The sequence below is a fragment of the Loxodonta africana genome, chromosome 4 (genome assembly GCF_030014295.1).
Source record: "Loxodonta africana isolate mLoxAfr1 chromosome 4, mLoxAfr1.hap2, whole genome shotgun sequence".
Lineage (NCBI taxonomy): Eukaryota > Metazoa > Chordata > Mammalia > Proboscidea > Elephantidae > Loxodonta > Loxodonta africana.
Genome location: NC_087345.1, coordinates 143,830,675 through 143,845,556, shown reverse-complemented (window position 1 = coordinate 143,845,556; position 14,882 = coordinate 143,830,675). Strand labels below are relative to the sequence as shown.

General features: G+C 45.7%; 1 protein-coding gene across 1 annotated transcript; it reads left to right on the top strand.

Annotated features, from left to right (window-relative positions):
• The first annotated feature begins 5,540 nt into the window (after nt 1–5,540).
• Nucleotides 5,541–6,529, top strand: LOC100658208 (calmodulin). Its single transcript, XM_023548728.2, has one exon. It carries the CDS (start codon nt 5,707–5,709, stop codon nt 6,154–6,156), a length of 450 nt encoding a protein of 149 aa, XP_023404496.1. The 5' UTR covers nt 5,541–5,706; the 3' UTR covers nt 6,157–6,529.
• The last annotated feature ends 8,353 nt before the right edge of the window (nt 6,530–14,882 follow it).

Sequence of the window (14,882 nt, the reverse complement as noted above, 5' to 3'; positions counted from 1 at the left end):
TTCTGAGAACTGAAAAAGCCACCCTGGTCTGTTTTAAGGGTACTTACCTGGTGGCGTAGTGATTAAGAGTTCAGTTGCTAACCAAAAGGTCAGCTGTTTGAATCTACCAGGATCTCCCTGGAAGCCCTGTGGGGCAGTTCTATTTTGTCCTATAGGGTTGTTATGAGTTGGAATCAACTTGATGGCAATGGTTTTTTTTTTTGGGGGGGGGGGTGGGTATCCTTTGACAAGGAGCCCTGGTGGCACAGTGGTTAAGCACTCTACTGCTAACAGAAAGGTTGGCGGTCCAAACCCACCAGCCACTCTACTGGAGAAAGATGTGGCAGTCTGCTTCCGTAAAGATTATAGCCTTGGAAACTCTATGGGGCAGTTCAGCTCTGTCCTATAGGGTTGTTATGAGTCAGAATTGACTCAACAGCAAAGGGTTTAGTTCTTTGGTTTTTTGATCCTTTGACATGGAAGAAAATGAAAGTCTGATGCTGTACCTAGCAGACAGTTGGTGCTTGATGAATGGATAGATGAGTAATTGGAATAGTTCATATTTATTTAGTGCTATTTTTTATCTTCTTATTCCTCTTCCATGCCAGGTACTGAGCTAACGCTTTCCTTGCAGCTCATTTAACCCTCACAACAACCTTATAAGGAAGGTACTATTATTATCTCCTTCATAACTGAGGAAACTAATGCTTGGGAAGGTGAAGTAACTTGCCCAAAGCTACACAGCTAGTAAAATGGTAAAGCCAGGACTTTGCCCCACAGCTATCTGATTCCAAAGCCAGTGATCTTAACCACTCTGCTACAGTGCCTCTCTTTAGGAAATGGTGTGTTGCATTTAGAGGTATGAGCAGAAAGGAGCTCAAAGCGTACTCGGTATAGCACTGCCCCTCTGTGAAGGCACCATAATTGCTCATCATCTCCGCTGCTTGTGACTTAACAGTGATGGATGGTGCACTCCATGAAAGGAGCTGGATCTCAGAAATGCACTTTGGTAGATGACCTCATTTAGCGATGCAGTGATTCTCCACGCAGACTTTTTTTTTAATGTATTTATTGTGCGTTCTATAGGGTCGCTATGAGTCGGAATCGACTCGACGGCACTGGGTTTGGTTTAGTTTTTGGTTAAGTGAAAGTTTATAAATCAAGTCAGTCTCTCATACAAAAAGGTATACACACCTTGCTATGTGCTCCTAGCTGCTCTCCCCGTAATGAGACAGTACACTCCTCCTCTCCACCCTGTATTCTCCATGTCCATTCAACCAACTCCTGTCCCCCTCTTCCTTCTCATCATGTCTCTAGAAAGGAGGTACCCACATAGTCTCATGTGTCTACTTGAGCCAAGAAACTCGTTCCTTACCAGCATCATCTACCTTATAGTCCAGTCCAATCCCTGTCTGAAGAGTTGGCTTTGGGAATGGTTCCAATCTCAGTCCATGCAGGCTTTGAAAAAAATTTCATTGTAGGTGGGGTCTCCCCAGGGAATATCAGGGTTATTCCAACATCATGGCACTTGGCTCTAGCAAAATCAGGTTCCTGCAAGCCAGAGAAGTGAGGGTAGTCTCAGCTCTGGCTCAGTGCTCCCAGACCTGTTTTACTGGTTTCTCAGAAGTATTTTGTCCACAAAAACCAAACAGTAATTTTTCCCAGGGTCAAACTGGTATGAAAGCTGGAGCTGGCTTTACCTATTTGTTCTCCATGCCTGAATAAAACGGCAGCCTCCCCCCCACACTTCCGCCCAACACACACACCAACATACGCACACCAAGACACGCACACAGCTACTGTACAGGCAGGCAGATAACTGGCATCTCTCCCCCTTCTGCCAGCAGCGTGGCCTGCTGTCTGTGCAGATGCCTGCAAGGAGTTGTCCAGCCTGCCCTGGAGGGGTGTTCCTCCTTCCCATAGCATTTGCAGAGGTCTTCAACCCTCCACAGTGAAAGGGACCGTCTTCTCTTCCAGCACCATGGCCATTCTCACTAGGAATTGTTGAGGTTTCCATCACAACATTGTCATGGTGATAAGCTGAGAGAGGGGACAGGAAAGGGAACAAGTTGGGGGAAGAAGAATCGGCCTCCACAGATACCACTCGAAAAGCCTTCAGCTTTCTCTAGCAAACCTGCCCACCTTTCTCTTCTCTGCCAAACCACATCCTCTCCTTTCTCGCTTGGCTCCAGGGGCTCCTTTCTCAGCAAACCCAAGTCTCTTGCCGTCTAGCTACAGTTATCCCAGGCCCCTCGGCACCCTCCCTTTATCTCCCTTTCCCACAGGCCAGGGGAGATGGCCAACAGAGCTGGGCCCAGATATAGGAGAATTCTTTTCCCCTCTCACTTATCTCCCTGTGTATGCATCTTACGTGATGAGCCCCAGGTGACTCAGCTGTAGGATGCTGAGCAAGTGACTTAGCCTCTCAGCCTCAGGCTTCTCACCTGAGGGATGATAACGTTTCCCCCATTTTCTATATTGGGAACATCACAGCAGGTGGGGCCTGTGCGTGTGCTTTAACTGTAAAGACACCCATGGGTATAAGGCACTAGTAGTTCTCTACCACTTCCTTCAAAGAGCCAGTGCTGGGCTCTGCGCCCAGACTGGCGGTGTTTAAACTGAGGGGGGAAGAAAAGGGCTTGTTTAGGTTTTGGCATCAAATGCCATGTTGTCGCCCTTTTCTTAACTGTTAGTTCAACTGTGTCAAACACCCTATAGTTTTGGCCACTCATCAATGGCTACCACCGAGGCTGACCCATAGAAGAGGGGATAGTGATCACCCACCTTCTGCTACTTATGGAAATGTGAGGCTGAACCAATGCTGCTGGCTAAATGCTTATTTAGGCAGGAGGCTGGGTAGGAGAGATTAAAGAAATTTACTTTCAATGTTTATTCATGCTTTGAAAAGGAAAAGCACTGCATTAGACAGGAAATAAGATCTGAAAAGGCAGATTGAGGATTGAGAATTACTAATCGGGAGTCTAAATCTCACTTCAAATTACTGGGTGTCCTCGGACGTATAACTATACCTCCTGAAGACTCCATCTCTTCATCTAGGAAATAAGCATCACGTTAATAATTCTCATCCTCCTGTCCCATGGACCATGATGAGACTTAGCTAGGAGCTTTTTCTAAATAGAGACCTTTGCTTCTGTGTGGAACATCTGTTAGAGGTGATGTTCAAAAGCAGGCTGATATTCAAGGCCTTGGATGTTTGACTGAACCAAACCTTAAGATAGACAAGTTTAATTTAGTAGGTCAATCAAGAAAAGTATAACAAAATCGAGGGTGAATTCCCTCTTCAAGTAGATACATTCTTGTTTTTTTCCAGGTGGACACTTTCTTGAGTGTTGGTTTACATCAAACAGGAGCCAGCTGGATAATGCACATGAGGTTGATTGTAGAATAATAACACCTTCTGTTTGTTCTGTACTTTATACTTTGATCTTTGACCCTACCTTAATCAGATATGGTGTACCTATTATCCTATTTTATAGATGAAGATATTGAGACATAAGTGTGTCAAATCAGTAACAGAGTGGGAACTAAGAGTTCAAGTCTTCTGATAATGTTTAAAAAGCTCTCCATTATTTACAAATGTATTATTTACTTAATATCAAGGAAAAATTAAAAGAAAATAATTAGTAAGTATCTTGAATTTTAATCACAGGTCCTGCTAATAAGATGAGAAGAAAAGGAAATTTAAAATATAGATTTATATCTTCAAATATTCTTTTAAAAACTAAAGGAGCTGAATTGGTTCTAGTCGTTAAGAGCTCCACCATTCCCCTGTGTATTACTAAGCAAGGTGCTTCCCTGTTTAGTCTCTTTGCGAACTGACAGTCTCCACCCAATACTGGTTGTCAGCTTTGTTGAGAACTTGCTCAATGCTCACTGAGGCCTCTGTACTATTCCAGCACCAAGACAAAATAGCAGTCCTTCTTCAAGAAGTCTTTATAACAGGAGTTAACAACTGGAACATTTCTCTTTGCGCCCCTCCCTGTATCTGTATACTCCCTGAACTTGAGGGTTAGGGTTAGGGGGTGGGCGTGCAGCATGAGGGGTGGGGAGTTATTTTGCTTGGCTGTACTCTAGGGAAGGAGAGAATACTTGACCTATTTGATCGGCTGAATCAGAGAAAGGTGAAATTTTATAAAACTTCTTAGGGGAGAGTGAAGGAGTTTTTTCCTTATGAGGCAGGGTTGGCAGGAAGTAATGGAATCTACAGAGATAGAGAGGGAAATTTCTTGAGAAAGTTATCATGGAGTCTGCCAAGGCATGTGTCCCCTTGGGTTCCTCTGCTGCAAGGACTTGGGGACTGTCCCCTGGGGGCTGAGCCTTGGTCTAAACTCTGTAGTCAGAGTGGGCAGAGGTGGATTTCCTTCCAGAGAGTAGATAGACTCAGGACCCTAGGATGTTTCCAGGCTGGGTTTCTCCTTGTACAGAGCCAGCTCTTAGTAAAACTATCAGGTAGAACATGTTTTGCAGATGAAGCCACCCTTTTCTGTGTCCTTCTACCCCCTCAGTATCTTCAGGGGCTGCTTCTACTTCTGGCCCCCCCCCACTCTCCAGTTCTCAGGCAGGAATCCAACCTTAGTTGCTTTCCCCCTCTGTGAATGTAAACAAATGCTGCACACCTCCTCAGCTGTCTATACATAGAACCTGGAATTTACTATTGAATGGAATTGTAGGAGTCACTGAACTAGAGGAGAAGTATGCTGGGAGACAAAAAAGCCTTTCCTTGCCTCTGAAATCACACTTCAAACATTCATTTAATAAACAGTTTCTCAGCACCAGCTACACAACAGGTTCTGAGAGGGTCACAACTGGAATGCAACCCTTACTGCTTGCTTTCTAAAAGCTAAAGGCAGCCAGCTACATTGTCTAGCTATAGACTTGTCTACCGCCTTGAACTGACGATTTGATGAAACCCACCGTTCCACCCTGGCAGGCTCAATTCTACGATCCACCTGCCTTCCACCAGCTCCACCCTTCAGGGCGAAAGCTGGGCAGCAGTTCCCTGAGAAGGCAGAAGGGAGAACAGAAATAGCAGGTACAGACCCTAAGGTGGCAGGTCCCCCACTCCTTCAGGGGCCTGCTGTCAGTCCGAGTGAGTCAGATTCCTTTGTTTACTTTCTTGCTGTTAGGTGCATGGGTGGATTTCAACTCAGTGATCCCATGTCACAGAGGAGAATGCTTATTTCTAGGTCTTAAAAAAACAAAAAAAACATTGCCCTAGTTTTGACTCCAACTTATGGACTCTTTAAAAGTGGGGAAACTGTATTGAAGCCCTAAATTGGCATCAGGAGAAACTGATCCATGGGCAAGATGTTTCTGGAGTGGCTGGTCTGCAGTCAGGGCCAGGTGAAGCTGGTAGGCCTCTTATCTCTTTTACCCTTGTTCCCTGACTCTCTCCTGGGCGCCTCCTGCCACTCCAATTCCTGCATTTCTAGTCTGGGGCTGGTCTGTCCCTCCCTTAGAGGAAGATTTCGCCTGGGGACGTGGGAGGGTAAGGAGTGTTTCTCCACCCTTTGCTCCAATTGCAGAAAAGGAGGGAGTTGCCATCCCGTGCCAAGACTTTCTCTGGAGCTTCGCCCTCAAGCAGACGCTGCCTCAAATCTCAGTCTAAGGTCCCAAGCTCTGGACGTTAAACCCTTTGAGTAGCAGAGAGTTAGCTGGTTGGCAGCAAACTCGGCAGTTCCCTGACCGGGTGCGAGGGACACAGACATGGCGGAGGATCTGACCAAAGAGCAGGTGGAAGAGTTCAAGCAGGCCTTCTCGATGTTTGACACTGATGGGGACGGCACCATCAACATCCAGGAGCTGGGCCAGGTGATGGAGGCCCTGGGCGAGAATCTCTCGGAGGACCAGTTGAAGGCCCTCATCGCCACGGTGGACACCGACGGCGACGGTGCCATCGACTTCCAAGAGTTCCTGGCAGCCATAGCCAAGAGGACGAAGGGCTGGAATAGCGAGGAAAACTTGCAGGCGGTCTTCGGCGAGTTCGACATCAATGGCGACGGCCACATCACCGTGGCTGAGCTCAAGCAGGCCATGGGCAAGCTGGGTCTGAAGCTTTCCGAGGAGGAGGTGGACGGGATGATCCGCGAGGCCGACATCGACCAAGACGGGCAGGTCAACTACGAGGAGTTCGTGAGCATACTCACTGGGAAGTGAGTGCCGCCTGGCGCCCCCCTGCGCCCAGCCGCGCGACCCTGGATCCTGCTCTCTTTCTGCTTTAGCCTGCCCGCTTGCTGCGTTCTCAGGGTCCCTGCTTTTGTGGCTGGACTATAAAGGGAAAAGTCTGGGTTGGTGGATGGGAAATTACCTCAGAAGTGAGAAGGACTTTGCTGTCTTGCACCTGGATTTTGCGCTGTCAGGGCTACTCGGGACCCTGCCCCCATGAGACCTCAGACAAAGGCAGACCTCCCTGAGCCTGATTTCTCCTTTCCGCCCCCGCAGGGAAATGAGAATGCTCCCTACCTCACAGGGCTGTTGTGAGGAGTCTCAAGTAAATGTGATGGTCTAAATAAAAGGAATGTGAATTCCAGATGTGGTACAAGTTGTTGCTTGAATGCTTGGAAAGTGGAAAGCCACAGGTCCCCAAATGATGGTGTTTGGGATTCTTTGGAACGGCTCCTCCTTTCACTCACTCTTGTGGGACAACTAACCTGAGTAGGACAGGCATCTCCTCTTGCCTCTCCTTTGATGCCCACTTAAGTAGAAAGGTGAAGCAGTGGTATTGGTGATACCATGGTGGAGCAGGCAGGTTTCTTTGGCTTAAGGGTCTGTATGAGCTTCTGGGTGAGGACCAGGGCAGGGGGCTCCTAAAGAGAGCTGAATGGAGAGGCCTAAGCTGAGAGCCTTCGAGTGGGAACACTGCCTAAGCCACAAACAAGTAAAATTTATCACTCTTTGCAAATAGCCAAGAGTTATTTAAGCTCAACTGGGGGGAAAAAAGTGTTTGTGTGTGTGTGTGTGTGTGTGCGTGCATACGTGCATGTGTGTGTCCTGTATTTGAGGTACATGATCCTACAGATATTTCTTAAAGGGGGGCGAGGTTTTGTTTTGTTTTAAAATTAGACCTATTCTAAGCTACTTGCCACAACTCTGGGTTTCTAAGATTCGCTTTGCCTTGGTTCTCAGAGATTGTCTAACCCAAACTTTTCACTTTGCAGATGAGGTAACTGAGGCCCAGGGAGGTTAAGGGACCGGCCAAAGGACAGGTACAATTAGTAGTGGTGTCAGATTAAACCCAGGGACAGCAGGGGAGGCAGAAAGAGCACTCAGACTTGACATTCAGAAAGCATACATTATTTTTCCAGCATTTTCATCAACCAGATTTGTGACTTTGGGCAAATCATTTAGCTCACGATTCTATTTCCTCATTTGTGAAATGAGTTGTTTCTTTTGTTTTTTTTTTTCAGCCGAATGAAATTTTAGCTCAAAATATCAGTGATAACTTACTTCTTGTTCTAGCTCGTGCCAGGATGTTGGTTCTCAGCTCAGGGTGGGGAGAGAGGCATAGCCGGCTAACCTGGTTATTGTTGCAAAGTACTCACGCCCAGCCCTGTACAGTCTGCTCTGCCACCCCCATCCCAGTGCAGGTGTGGTCAGGTGAGTGACAGAGCCTGTCCAGTATTTCCTAACTTGAGCACGAAGTCCAGTGAGGTAAGGAGCAGGGCCAGGTCACGGGGTGGGGCTGCCACATCAATTAAATTTTTATTTTTTTCCCCATTTGATATTTTCAGGGTGTCATATCAGTCTCTTATGATCCTTAGACATTGCTACCTTTTTCATCATAACCCCGTCCTCAGAGTCTGGCCAAAATTCCCTCCGGAGACCAGCCTGTGGCCAGACACCTTCCAGACTACAGGGCTGAGGCCAGATCCTCCTTGGCTTGGGCTGCTCAGTAAGGGGACGTAGTTGCTGTTGAGTCCATTCTGACTCATGGCGACCCTATGTGTGCAGAGTAGAACTGCTCCATAGGGCTTTCAATGGCTGTGACCTTTAGGAAGCAGATCGCCAGGCCTGTCTTCCAAGGTGCCTCTGGGTGCAGCAGTGTAGCTACCAAAAATAGCATCTATGACAATTAGTTTTAAATTGCTGAATGATCTTTCACAGCTGACCATGGAAATTGGGATGGCCAATAGAAACTGCCCGTTGGTACCCCAGCCCTACCCCCCTCAAAAGTAGGGAAAGGGAATTCCACATTCCCTAAGGGAAGGAAGGGGGAGAGTGTCAGTTGGGGAGGAAGAAGACACAGGCACGGACCTAGGTGAGGCAATAAGAAGAGATAGGGAAAAGGAGCAGAGGAAGCTACACGGCTTGATGTGGTAACCTGTGGAGAAGGCGAGAGGCTGATTGGCAAAAATGTGTCTCTGTGTCTCAGGATGGAGGTGGTTCCCTCCAGAAAGTCCCCATTCTCTTCAAGGACATAGGTCACAGAAGTCTGAGTTTCTAAATTAGTGATTCCTAAATGCCAAGTGGGGTTTAGGTGCTGGTCCAAGATGAAATTTCCAAAGTCTGTTTAGAGAGGAGAAAAATAAAGACAGACTTTTTGACTAACCTAAATGTATTCAATTTTTTAATTCTGAGAAATGCGCTTCTTGTATTTTCAATGTTAAATGTCCTTTCTTTTATGAAGCCACCATGATAGACAATGTACCTTTTTTTTTTTTAATGTTCTTACTGTGCAAAAAGGAGAGTCCCACAAGTCCCATAGGTTTATTTTGAAATTTTACTTGTCTATGAAGTCCAAAGGTCTGAGAACAACTGCTCAAAGTTGTGGCATACAAATCAACTGTTCTTTCTTTAACAAACAAACCAAAAAAAAAACCTTTTTTTTTTTTTTATTTGAAGAAATATGTGACTCCCTGAGATCAGTAAACACCAAATTCAGGGCAGGGGTTTCCTCTGAGTGGGAGGGAAGGGATTAGGGAAAGTACAAGAGGGGCTTCAATTGAATCCTCAGTGTTTTGTTCCTTAAGCTGGGTGATGATTATATAGGTGTTAGTTATTTAATTTTCTGTATTTTTCTACATCTTAAATGTTTTATAATAAAAACAATACATGCACATTATGGAAGGTTATGCCTTTGAATTATGGTGTTAGTGAAGGATATTGAATATACCATGGACTGCCAGAAAAATGAACAAATCTGTCTCGGAAGAAGTACAGCCAGAGTGTTCCTTAGAAGTGAGGTTGGCAAGATTTGTCTCAAGTACTTTGGACGTTTATCAGGAGGGACCAGTCTCTGTAGAAGAACATCATGCTTGGTAAATTAGAGGGTCAGCGAAAAAGAGGGAGATCCTCTTCTAGATGGGTTGACACAGTGGCTGCAACAACGGGCTCAAACATAGCAATGATTGTGAGGATGGCACAGGATCAGGCGGTATTTTGTTCTGTTGTACATAGGGCCGCTATGAGTGGGCTCACGGCACCTAACAACAAAAACAATGGAAGATTAAAAAGTACAGAAGGGCACAAAGAAAAAGTAACTTCTCCCATAAGTCCGCACCTAAATATAACATCTTTAGCATTTTGTTGCCTAGTCCCCCATTTGTAAGCTAACTCGTACCTCCAACTCTGACTCCTCAATCTTTTAGTGGACTTGGGAGGAAAAGAGCTTGGGTTTTTCATCTAACAAACTAGGAAACTGACCGTTTACACTTCTTTATTTGTAGGCTGGGACAGAGTCTGGAAGGGTTAAAGAAAAAAATTTTCTATAGCAGCGTTACCAATAATGTGGTTGATATTCCCTTCCAGATTTGTTATGTTGGTTGAATTTAGGTTCTCATTTGCAAATGTGGCCCAAGGTTCAAACCTTTGAGAGGAAAACACACTGGGACTGAAGTTCTTGAGCCCCAAACAGGAAGATCACTGGCCCTCAGGAATACCCCACTGTCCAGTTGCCCACCCATTCAACCATCACTGTTTAGAAGAATAGCTGCTGCCCCTTCTCATTTTGCTGGTTTTTTTTTTTTTTTTTTTATCTCTGATGGGGACAAAGAAGGAGCTGGTGCTGCTTTTCTTTGATTTTTCTTAGATATAAGGAGGCACATGTTGGATCTTCTACCACAGCAAACTCTATCCAGTAACTTAGAAAAAGAATTTGGCCCAAATTGCTTACAGGAACTTGTGATAGGCTAAGGTTGATTTACTACCAGGGGGAGCATCAGGAGACTAGGCTCTGGAGACCTCCCAGTGAACCATCAGATCAATTCTTTTTTCATGGGGAGGAACTAAGGCAGTTTAACCATGGATTGAGGGCCCAGGGTTATAGGACTACCAACCACCCCGCTTTGCCTGGAACTGAAGGGGTTCCCAGTTGGTGAGACTTTTGGTGCTTCCCTTTCAAGGCCCAGTTATTTTCTCCTTTGAATTTTTTGATAATACTATGTGTTATCACTAGTGAAGGGCCCATTTAGAATTATTGTTATGAGTTATGGATTTTGATGTCTATTGTCTGGGATCCCATGTATCCCAGTGGACACTGGACAACAGAAATCCTGCCAATATAAGTCAGTGATAAAATCAGGTTTTTAAAAATTTTTTGAATTTTATTTCATGAAAATTTGCAAAACATGATATAAAACATGAAGGCATCTGCCAATGACTGCACATACATTTTATTCTAGTCACCTTCTTCTTAGCCTTTTTATGATTTTTCATGAAACTTTTCAAAACATGGTACAATGCATTCTTCCTTACTGCAAAAGCGGTGCTTACAACCCAAATAAATAAAGCCAAGAGATATTTTTTATCTCAGGAAAATCACCACTACAGTGCATTCTTCATTACTGCAAAAGCAATACTTACAGGTCAAATAAATAAAACTAAAGGAGTTTGAATTTCAGGAAAATTAGCACTACAATATATTCTTCATTATAACAAAAACAGTAATAACACCTAAGAAGCAGAAACAGCTGCCCTGGAGTCCTACAGAACTGCTCACAGTGTGCATTCCGCCTGCTACACGTGGAAGCAATGATTGGGCCCTAAGGTTGAATGCAGGGTAAGAATAACTTACAGGAGTTCCAATTTCTTGAAAAATACCACTGTGATGCACTAGTCCTTATTGGAAAACATTATTTACTGTTCAGAAGCTAGAAAAGAAGGGAGCCAGTAACACCTGGACACAATGAATGATGTAAAGAAGAAAATGCCCACTATGACTGAATGAAGACCGGCAATAGCTTATTCTAGCAATAAGTACTTTCTCACGAGAACACAGTAACTGGGAAGCAGAGGGAAAAGGCTTATCTAATAAATAAAGGCAAACCTGTCGAAAGTTTAGAAAATTCACACACCCGAGACGCATCGCCTAAGACAATGCTCAATCTGTTAAAAAAAATTAGGCTCCGGCTCAGGGTTCTTGAGTTTCCACCATTCCAAAAGGCTCCCACCTTGATGCTAAAATGTGTTAAAAATCAGTTACCTCCTTTCCAAAGAACTCCAAAGGCATAAAATGTGGGTAGGATATTTTATGTTCTACCAGTCTTGAAAGGGTTAAAATTGGGACGTGGCATGCAAACCAGGTTGCGTTTGTCATCCAAGGTGGAGATGAGTGAGTGGGGTATTTGGAAGAATCAGGGCAGGAAGTGGATAAGGGGGCACTGAAAGCCTGGCTAGAAACAAGCTTCAGAGAGAGGCTTGACACAGGGCCAAGAATGCCTAGATCTGACTGACTCCTCTCTAAAGATCTTTTATTGTGGCAGAGGGAGGGATGGGGGTTGGGAAGGGGATCATCTCCTCAGTATGACATTGTTTTGGACTCCTGGGTGTTCTGTACAGGGAAGAATGCCCTCTAATCCAGAACAATCTGTACATTCTTCACTGATAACACTTATCTCACTGTAGGGTAACCATGGGTTTCAGAATCTTTTTCTTCCCCCAGGGCCCAGCAGCACTTGCATTGTATTTTATTAACTACTGCATCCCCAGGATGTAGCATGGCACACCAAAAAAAAAAGTTGCTGATGAGTTGATTCTGACTCACGGTGACCCCATGTGTGTCAGAGTAGAAATATGCTCCGTAGAGTTTTCAGTGGCTTATTTTTGGAAGAACATTAGGCCTTTCTTCCATGGCACCTCTGAGTGGACTCGAACCTCCAGCCTTTCAGTTAGAACCAAGCACATTAACTGTTTGCCCCACTCTGGGACTCAGTGCTGGAAAATAGTGGGTTAACTCTGGAAGCTGTGCAGGAATGTGGTTGAGAAATAGGTAGCCATGGGTACTGAGGAGACTGAGCAAATTCCTACCCAGCAGGAAAAAATTCCAGGGACATCAGGTGAGCAGGCCCTAACCTCTCCTTCTTAAAAATGTTGACTGCACAGGAGACTAGGCAAGCACCAAACGTCTCCCCCTGGGATGTTCTATTTGCTCATCATCTTTACCTCCTTGCCCTCATGAAATGACCTACTCCTGTCCTCCTATCTTCAGGTTCTTTGCTCAGGCTCTAAGGGAGGGAGAGGAGAAGGAAGAAAGAGCTCTCTCCATGAACGAACACTCATTGAGTGACTAGTAATGACTATGTACTTCCATTCTGATTCATGACAACCCCATGTGTGTCAAAGGGTTCTCAATGACTGATTTTTTGGAAGTAGACTGCCAGGACTTTCTTCCAAGGCATGTCTGGGTGGACTTGAATCTTCAACTTTTCAGTTAACAGTCAAGTGCTTTCACCCTTTGTACCACCCAGGGACTGAATTAATAGTATCACACAGGTGGGCCAGGCACGGGGGTGTAGTGGCAAGTTTCGGGCAGATTTCTCTAGGCCAGCCTGTCCCCAGGTCATGTTAGAACAGTGTGGAGTGGAGGGAAGCCCAATAGATGTATTTAGAAGACGCTTACTCATCCCCACTCCGCAACACACACATTGAGAACCACTGGTTTGCACTTCATGGTTATTTTTGTCTTATGGAGTCTTAGTTCTGTCTCCCCAGTGAGCATGTAGGAGCCTCTGATCAAGGCAGACAGAGGGTCTTAGACGTCTCAGCTGAGCCCACTGAAAAACACCTTTTGATAACAGTAGAGCTCCTGTTTTGCTTAGAGAGAAGCCTTAGTGGAGGGAGCTGCAGGCTCAGGGACCTTAGGGTGGGGGAAAGCAAAGGGGAAAGGTGGGTTCTTCAAGTGCCCCGGGGCCAGGTCAGACCTCACTCCATGAGCCCCACGGTTAGGCCGGGCCTTCCTCATAGGTCCTCATCAGCTTTTCCGACAGACTGACTGCTGTTATTCAAGGAGTGGCCTGGGCCAGCAGCCCCCAAACAGGCAGGGCCACATTCCTGGCTGGAGTGAGAGGTCAAGGATCCCCCAGCTTTGTTCAGTGTTCAGAGCCCAGTGAGTCGGAAGTCAGGACTCCTGAGTTCTAGGCCTGAAGTGTAGGGCTTACTCTACTAGGTGGCATCAGGTCAGCCCCTCTCTTCTCAGTGCTCAGAATGCTCTTTGTAATGTGGGAAGGCGGAAGAGGTGTGAGATAACCATAGTTCCTGGGAAGGAAAACATCCCACCTAAGTCTCTGGAAGAGACTTAGGAATTGTCCAGTCCAACTCTCTGGTTTTATAGATCAGGAAACTGCAGCCCAGAGAGGGAATGTGTTCAAAGTGACACACAACACTTATCAACAGTCCCAGGCTGCTTCCTGGCCTTGTTAGCATACTGTTCCATGCTCAACCATTCTCAGCATGATGCTCTGGAAAGCAGGTGAATGGGGAGGGCTGCAGAAGGCAGCAGTACAGTATAAGCTTTCCTTGGGCTTGGGAAGCAGAAGAGAGGGAAGCCAGGGGAGAATTTGCTAGCACTGGGCTACTGGACCCCTCGCCAACAAGGTTACCCTTCAGCAACTCAATCATAGGTGTGACCGATTTGAAAGGGTCCCAGAGAGAATGACATACAATTTTCACCTTCAAATAGAAATACCTTTATTTATTTATTATAAAACCTCTACGTGCTCATTGAAAAAGAAATCAGACAGTAGCATAAGCTAATGTGGAGAAAGTAAAAACCTCACACATTTTCTACTCAATGACCATGTATAAATATTTTGGGACATACCCTGCCTTTTTTTCCCCTATCATTTACATACAGTCATACATACCTTTTTTCCTCCCCAAAATGCTATTGTACCGATGACTCTGTAATGTGTTTTTTCTATTTAGCATCATTGTTGCTTTTGCTGCTGTTGTTGTCAGCTGCCATCAAATTGGCCCCTGACTCGTGGTGACCCCATGCACAGTGGAACAAATTGGCCCCTGACTCGTGGTGACCCCATGCACAACAGAACAAAACGTTGCCCGGTCCTGCAACATCCTCATGATCATTTGCAGATCCGAGTATTTGATCCATCGGGTTTTCATTGGCTGATTTTTGGAAGTAGATCGTCAGGTCTTTCTTCCTAGTCTTCAGCTCTGCTGAAACCTGCTCAGCATCAGAGCAACATACAAGCCTCCAATGACAGACAAGTGGTGGCTGCACATGAGGGGCATAGGCCAGGAATCAAACTTGGTCTCCCACACAGAAGGCAAAAATTCTACCACTGACTTACCACTGCCCTCTACCATTGCTCTTAGTGGCTGCTTAATATCCCAGTAAACTAGTGCGCCCCACCTGTGGTCTTTAGAAGGAGACAGATAATTGTTTAAATCCCAGATCTGCCGTTTGTTACCTGTGTGTAATCTATCTGACCTTGAGCAAATAACTTCACTCTCTGAGTCTCAGTTTCCTTACTTGGAAAATGAGACTGCTAATACCTGGGCCACAGAACGTTGTGAGGACAGCACCTGCACAATGCCTGCAGAAGGCATTGGAGTGCACTTGGAGCCAACTTCTGGGGCAGCCCAGGTGCTCAAGCAGGCTGAGCCTGGGCCTTCCGCACGTGCCTCTTGGAATCCACACATAACCT

What these genes read in the sequence shown, in the direction of transcription:
- LOC100658208 (XM_023548728.2), top strand. Translation starts at nt 5,707, where the DNA reads ATGGCGGAGGATCTGACCAAAGAGCAGGTGGAAGAGTTCAAGCAGGCC.